Genomic DNA, 7,596 nt, shown 5'->3' on the forward strand with positions numbered 1-7,596 from the left:
ACGCTGGTGACTCCGCCTTAAGCTATCTAGTGTTCTATATATATCTATGGTAACACCTCCCTAACAACCCCGTCTTCTGGACACCATGGATAATTCAGCTTGTTCTGGAGTCAAGGACGCAGCCTACAACGTGCCGTGAGATTAGTGTGTAAAATGCCTATTAAACTGAACCACAGAGAGCAGCTTTATTGAAAACACCACATTGACCGTTCACAGTTCCAGAAAGAATGACACGGTTATGAAATCATCAGGGGTCCAATCCAAACACATGGGAGGAGCTAGCGGTCAGCCAATCAGGATCAAGTGTCAGTGTCCATGTCAGTGTCCACGTCTTCGGTGTTGTTGTCATAATCTCGGCAGATCTCCTCCAGAGCCATTTCTGACCGGGAGACAGGAAGGACACGTTATGGTATTTAATTCACATCACCGCCGTCTTAAAAAGGGGACATTAAGGCTACGTTCTGTATTATACTGTACGTGTGTCTCTATACTTGGGATGTATTATACTGTACACGTGTGTCTCTATACTTGGGATGTATTATACTGTACGTGTGTCTCTATACTTGGGATGTATTATACTGTACCTGTGTCTCTATACTTGGGATGTATTATACTGTACGTGTGTCTCTATACTTGGGATGTATTATACTGTACGTGTGTCTCTATACTTGGGATGTATTATACTGTACGTGTGTCTCTATACTTGGGATGTATTATACTGTACCTGTGTCTCTATACTTGGGATGTATTATACTGTACGTGTGTCTCTATACTTGGGATGTATTATACTGTACGTGTGTCTCTATACTTGGGATGTATTATACTGTACGTGTGTCTCTATACTTGGGATGTATTATACTGTACGTGTGTCTCTATACTTGGGATGTATTATACTGTACGTGTGTCTCTATACTTGGGATGTATTATACTGTACGTGTGTCTATACTTGGGATGTATTATACTGTACGCGTGTCTCTATACTTGGGATGTATTATACTGTACGTGTGTCTATACTTGGGATGTATTGTACAGGTCAGGTAGTGTTCTCAGAGTGTGTGACTAACTAACCTTCACTGTCCGATAGGGATGGGTACCGAATTCGGTACTTTTGAGGTACCGAACCAAAACACGTCGGTACTACCGAGTATCGAATCAAGTAAGATACCCAAAAAAAATTTTTTCTTTTTTTTACACGCACAATATATGCTTACCTAGGATTTGACTTGATTCAACAACAAAGCAGTCGGAGCAATGACAAGCCGAAAACTGTCGAAATTGTAGTTATTTCTTGAGACTGAAGTACCGAAAAAAGGTACCGTTGGGTACCGGTATCGATTCACAGGTACCGGTCCAATATCGGTTCAAATGTGAAAGGTACCCATCCCTACTGTCCGACAGGTCAGGTAGTGTTCTCAGAGTGTGTGACTAACTAACCTTCACCGTCCGACAGGTCAGGTAGTGTTCTCAGAGTGTGTGACTAACTAACCTTCACCGTCCGACAGGTCAGGTAGTGTTCTCAGAGTGTGTGACTAACTAACCTTCACTGTCCGACAGGTCAGGTAGTGTTCTCAGAGTGTGTGACTAACTAACCTTCACCGTCCGACAGGTCAGGTAGTGTTCTCAGAGTGTGTGACTAACTAACCTTCACCGTCCGACAGGTCAGGTAGTGTTCTCAGAGTGTGTGACTAACTAACCTTCACTGTCCGACAGGTCAGGTAGTGTTGTCAGAGTGTGTGACTAACTAACCTTCACCGTCCGACAGGTCAGGTAGTGTTCTCAGAGTGTGTGACTAACTAACCTTCACCGTCCGACAGGTCAGGTAGTGTTCTCAGAGTGTGTGACTAACTAACCTTCGCCGTCCGACAGGTCAGGTAGTGTTCTCAGAGTGTGTGACTAACTAACCTTCACCGTCCGACAGGTCAGCTAGTGTTCTCAGAGTGTGTGACTAACTAACCTTCGCTCTCCGACAGGTCAGGGAGTCTTTTCAGAGTCTTCTTGACCGCAGGGATGACCTGGCCGTACATGTGCAGGACGGGTCTGCAGCACTCTGCGAAGCTGCGATGCTGGAACAGCAGCCAGTGGAGCAGAAGCAGGGTCTCTCTGAGCAGCTCCACCCCAGGGCCGCACCACCACGGCTGGGCACAGACTCCCGCAGCTGCTGGGTGGTGGAGTGGTGGAGAGAACAAGGAACAGTCCATCTCAGCCAATCACGTTATTTGATCCAGAACCTCCTGTTGTATAATATATCAGAAACTCCTAATATGAGACACAAGGTGTTGATATAATATATATGATACGCGTGTCTTAGAACTGGATCTTGTAAAAAAGGGTCACAGTGGAACAGTAATATCATACTTCCCAGTGTTTCACCTGCACAGAAACAAGGTGTTTTCTTTCTAAAGTGGTTACCGGTGGTTACAGGCAGCCATGTTGGAAGAGGGACAGCTACATAAATATAGGGATGGGAAATATGACCAAAGTATCATATCAATACTTTTCTTAGTTTTGATAGTAGAAACAGTATTTGACGGTATTCAGTTTTAAAACAATTTCATTTAAAATGGTCTATTTTCTTTTATTAATACTGCTGCAAGGTTATAATAAATATATAATCGAAAATATAGAGAATGTATATATATATTCTTTGACAATATGTATATATCATGGATGATGGTATAGGATTCCTGACAGTACACCTTTATATTGGCTTTAACTCCCTGTCCTACTCTGGACCAGGACTCTGTACCAGGACTCTGGACCAGGACTCTGTACCTCGGTCTGGAGGAGTCTGGCTGTCAGACTGACACGTCTCTCTGACTCGAATATCCAACCACTGACGATGGAACAACACCACTATGGACTGAACCAGCTAGAGAGAGAGAGAGAGAGAGAGAGACAGAGAGAAAGAGAGACACACAGATATAGAGAGAGAGACATACACACACAGATAGACAGAGAGAGACACACACACAGAGAGAGAGACATACACAGAGAGAGACATACACACAGATAGACAGAGAGAGACATATACAGAGAGACATACACACAGAGAGAGAGACATACACACAGATAGACAGAGAGACACATATACAGAGAGACATACACACAGAGAGAGAGACATACACACAGATAGACAGAGAGACACATATACAGAGAGACATACACACAGAGAGAGAGACATACACACAGATAGACAGAGAGACACATACACACACACAGATAGAGGCAGAGAGAGACACACACACAGAGACAGGGAGAGAGAGAGAGAGAGAGAGAGAGAGACACCGAGAAAGAGACATACACAGAGAGAGAGAGACAGAGAGAGAGAGACACATACACACACAGATAGACAGAGAGAGACATATACAGAGAGAGACATACACAGAGAGAGACACATACACACAGATAGACAGAGGGAGACACATACAGTCATACACACACACAGATAGAGGCAGAGAGAGACACACACACAGAGACAGGGAGAGAGAGAGAGAGAGACACCGAGAGAGAGACATACACAGAGAGAGAGACAGAGAGAGAGACACATACACACACAGATAGACAGAGAGAGACATATACAGAGAGAGACAGAGAGAGAGAGATACATACACACAGATAGACAGAGATAGACACATACAGAGAGAGACATACACAGAGAGAGACACATACACACAGATAGACAGAGATAGACACATACACACACAGATAGAGGCAGAGAGAGAGCGAGTCAGAGAGACAGAAAGAGAGAGACAGATAAAAACAGACAGAGATAGAGAGACAGAGAGAGAGAGAGAGAGAGAGAGAGAGAGAGAGAGAGAGAAAAAAAGAGACAGACAGAGATAGAGACAGAAAGAGATAGAGACAGAGAGTGAAATACAGAGTGAGAGAGAGACAGTTGTATGACAGTTGGTGACAGTTAGGTTGGACGTGTGTACCGTATATGTGTGTGTGCGTGCATGTGTGTGTTTGTGTGTGTGTGTGTGCGTGTGCGTGTACCTCAGTGTAACACTGACAGGTCCAGGACTTGGCTCTCTGGCAGAACACTCTGCTGAGGAGACGAACGACCTGAAACAGTTCAAGTTCTTTAATAGTTGTCATACAGAAGTACAGAATACTTTCATACAAAATGCTTCTTACTGTTACGCTCCAGAGACTGTGCTAGACAAGATAGTATCAAATAACATAATAACATAATATAGCATGAATTTAGAAGAAGAAAAATGAGGTCACAGTGTTCGGTATAGACATATGTACAATGTTCTGAGTTACCATATAATATACAATACACAATACTATGCAGTGTACTAATGTACAGTACTATCTAGTGCAAAGCAGAAATGGGATGAGGTACAATTTTAGGTACAATTTACAGTAAGGTGTACGAGTTGTAGTGCAATCCTTCATCCATAAATATAAAGTGTGGGGAGTGGGTGCTACAGTGTGTTTGTTTAAAGTGGGTGTGTGCTATAAAGTGTGTGGAGTGGGTGCTACAGTGTGTTTGTTTAAAGTGAGTGTGTGCGTGTGGATGTGTGTGCTATGTGCGTTTGGTGGTTGTTGTTGTGTAGTGTTCATTCATTGTTCGTTTAGCAGCCTGATGGCCTGGGGATAGAAGCTTCTTCTGAGTCTTTCTGTGCTCGCCTTGAGACTCCGGTATCGCTTGCCTGACCGCAGCAGTTCAAAGAGGCAGTTGTTCGGGTGACTGGAGTCTTTAATGATTCTCTTAGCCTTGCCCTTGCAACGCTTGTTGTAAATGTTCTGGAGGGTGGGGAGCCCCCCTCCAATTGTGCGTTCGGCTGAACGTGTCACTCTTTGTAGTCTGCTTCGGTCTTGTGCAGTGCTATTCCCAAACCAGGAGGTGATGTTGCCGGTCAAGATGCTCTCTATTGTACATGAGTAGAAGTTCTTAAGGATCTTCTGGCTGACTTGGAACTTCCTTAGGCGCCTGAGGAAGTAGAGGCGTTGTCGTGCCTTCTTCACAACACTGTCAATGTGTGTGGTCCATGTCAAGTCCTCGGATATGTAGGCTCCGAGGTACTTAAAGCTGTTGACTCTCTCAACCGGTGCCCCGTCGATGCTGAGGGGGCTGTAGTCCTTGACCCCCGACCTCCTGAAGTCCACAATCATCTCCTTTGTTTTGCTGAGAGAGGCTGTTTTCCTGGCACCATCCCGCCAGGACCTTGACCTCTTCCAGGTAGGCCCTCTCGTCGTTGGCAGAGATCAGGCCCACCACCACTGTGTCGTCAGCAAATTTGATGATTGTATTGCTACTCCGCTGAGCCACACAGTCGTGTGTGTACAGGGAGTAGAGGAGGGGACTCAGAACACAGCCCTGGGGGGCCCCTATGTTGAGGGTGATGGATGAGGAGGTGCAGTTGCCTGCTCTCACCACCTGGGGTCTGCCAGTCAGGAAGTCCAAGACCCACTGGCAGAGGTCATAGCCCAAGCCCAGGTCCCTGAGCTTGGCTATGAGTATGGAGGGGACTATGGTATTGAATGCCGAGCTGTAGTCGATGAATAGCATTCTCACATAGTTCCCCTGCCTCTTGTCCAGGTGTGATGCTGCTGTGTGCAGCACATGGGCTATGGCGTCCTCCGTGGACCTGTTGGGGCGGTATGCAAATTGCAGGGGGTCCATGTTGATGGGGAGGGAGGAGCAGATGTAGCCCTTTACTAGCTTCTCAAAGCACTTCATGGCTATGGAGGTGAGAGCTACAGGGCGGTAGTCGTTGAGGCAAGCAGGCTTGGATTTTTTGGGTACAGGGATAATAGTGGACTTCTTCAGGCAGGTGGGGATGACAGCCTGTTCTAAGGACAGGTTAAATATGTCAGTGAATACTGGGGCCAGTTGGTCGGCACAGACTTTTAGGACGCGGCCGGGGATGCCGTCCGGACCTGCTGCCTTCCTGATATTCACTTTTTTAAAGGTCCGCCTCACCTCATGCTCTGTTACCCTGAACACTGCTTCTCCATCAGCAGCCGACCCCCCCCCCTCCCATTGCCGTGGCTTGTGAGCTGGTGTTGTTATTACCAGCATCAAACCTCGCATAGAAGGTATTGAGGTCATTTGCTAAGGAGATGTCACTGTTCAGTTTGAGGGAGGCGCCTTTGTAGTCTGTCATCGTTTTGAGCCCCTGCCACATAGCTCTAGAGTCAGCTTGTTCAAACTGGAGTTCAATTTTATCCCTGTAGCGCCGTTTGGCCTCTGACACTGTCCTCCTTACGTTGTATCGCGCCACCTTGTGGTCATTCATGTTGCCTGCCACTAGGCCGTCGTTGTATGCTTTGGTGCGCTCTCTCAGAGCTTCACGGACGGATTTGTCTACCCAGGGTTTTTGATTTGGGTAAACTTTCATTTTGGTAGTGGGGATTGTTTCTTCCACCCTAGTACAAACATAGTCCAGCACTGTTTCCGTGTAGACATTAATGTTATCTGTGTCGCGGAACACATTCCAGTCTGTGTAGTGAAACACGGACCGGAGCGTCTCCTCTGACGTCAAATCCCATTTCTGCACCTCTCGCGAGACTACAGGAGTACTTTTAATTCTCTGTTTGTACTTTGGTGAAAGAAAGATGGACGCGTGATCTGATTTACCAAAGCCACTATCAGAATGAGCCTTGTAGCCACCTTTAAATTGCGTGTAACAGTGATCTAGGATGTTACCGCCTCTGGTGTTGCAAGTCACATGCTGATAGAAGTCAGGCAATACCTTTCTCAGATTGGCGCTATTGAAATCTCCCAGCACTAAAATGGCGGCGTTAACATTCGCCACTTGTATTCTATTTACCTCGTCGTGGAGTCTGGAGAGCGCAACCTTGTTGCTGGCTTGCGGTGGAATATACACTCCGATCAGGACGATCGCCGTTAACTCCCTCGGGAGGAAGAAAGGACGACACTTGATGGTTATATATTCCAGTTCTGGGGAGCAGTGGTTGGATAATTCCTTCACGTTAGTTGGATCGCTCCAATTTTTGTTAAACATGAAGGCAATACCTCCTCCACGTTGTTTACCGGACTCTGCTGATGTCCGATCCTTGCGATGGATAAAGAAGTGATCTGCCGGTTGAATTGCGTGGTCTGGAACCTCCGGTGTGAGCCATGTTTCGGTGAAGCAGAGGACGTTGCAGTCCCTAACGTCTCTTTGATATTGAATCCTTGCTCGGATGTCATCCAGTTTATTGTCAATTGATTGTACATTGGCTAGCAATATACTGGGCAGTGGTGTACGGTGGCGTCTGGATCTCAGCCTGTTACGGATCCCAGCCCTCTTCCCACGCCGTCTGGTTCCCCTGTTCCTGGGATCAAGGAACAAAGGATCTGGTCCTAATCTCCGGAGAATTTCTTCAGGCCATTGTTGCGGTTCGGAAAGCTGGTCCAGTGAGTAATCCAGTTGGTAAGTTTCCCGTAATCCAATGTCTATGAGTGACTGACGGTCATACACGTTAGATGCACCAACAGTTGGTACAAACAAAACTCTAAAAACTATAAATATTAACAAAAGTAGGCACAGTCTCGACGGAGCGTACAGACAGGCAGCCGGTCGTTGCGGCGCCATCTCTCTAACAGCAAGTACAGACTGTTTACAAACACACTACAGA

The 7,596-nt window shown here is 46.3% G+C and overlaps 1 protein-coding gene across 5 annotated transcripts in view; it reads right to left on the reverse strand.

The window, feature by feature from the left end:
- Positions 1-214: 214 nt before the first annotated feature.
- The window catches only part of atrip (ATR interacting protein), a 43,728-nt gene continuing 36,346 nt past the window's right edge, over positions 215-7,596 (reverse strand). For 2 of the 5 annotated variants that reach the window (XM_084316649.1, XM_084316646.1), the window contains exons 17-19: positions 2,773-2,869; positions 1,955-2,158; positions 215-379 (exon numbers count right to left, since the gene is read on the reverse strand). In XM_084316649.1, the coding sequence (XP_084172775.1) occupies positions 300-379; positions 1,955-2,158; positions 2,773-2,869 (381 nt within the window). In that variant the 3' untranslated portion in view covers positions 215-299. Of the gene's footprint in view, positions 380-1,954; positions 2,159-2,772; positions 2,870-3,996; positions 4,066-7,596 lie in introns of all 5 variants that reach the window. The other 3 variants (XM_084316650.1, XM_084316647.1, XM_084316648.1) reach the window with 3 other exon arrangements.

The sequence above is a fragment of the Notolepis coatsorum genome, assembly GCF_963971535.1.
Source record: "Notolepis coatsorum genome assembly, chromosome: 6".
In the NCBI taxonomy this organism is placed as follows: Eukaryota; Metazoa; Chordata; class Actinopteri; order Aulopiformes; family Paralepididae; genus Notolepis; species Notolepis coatsorum.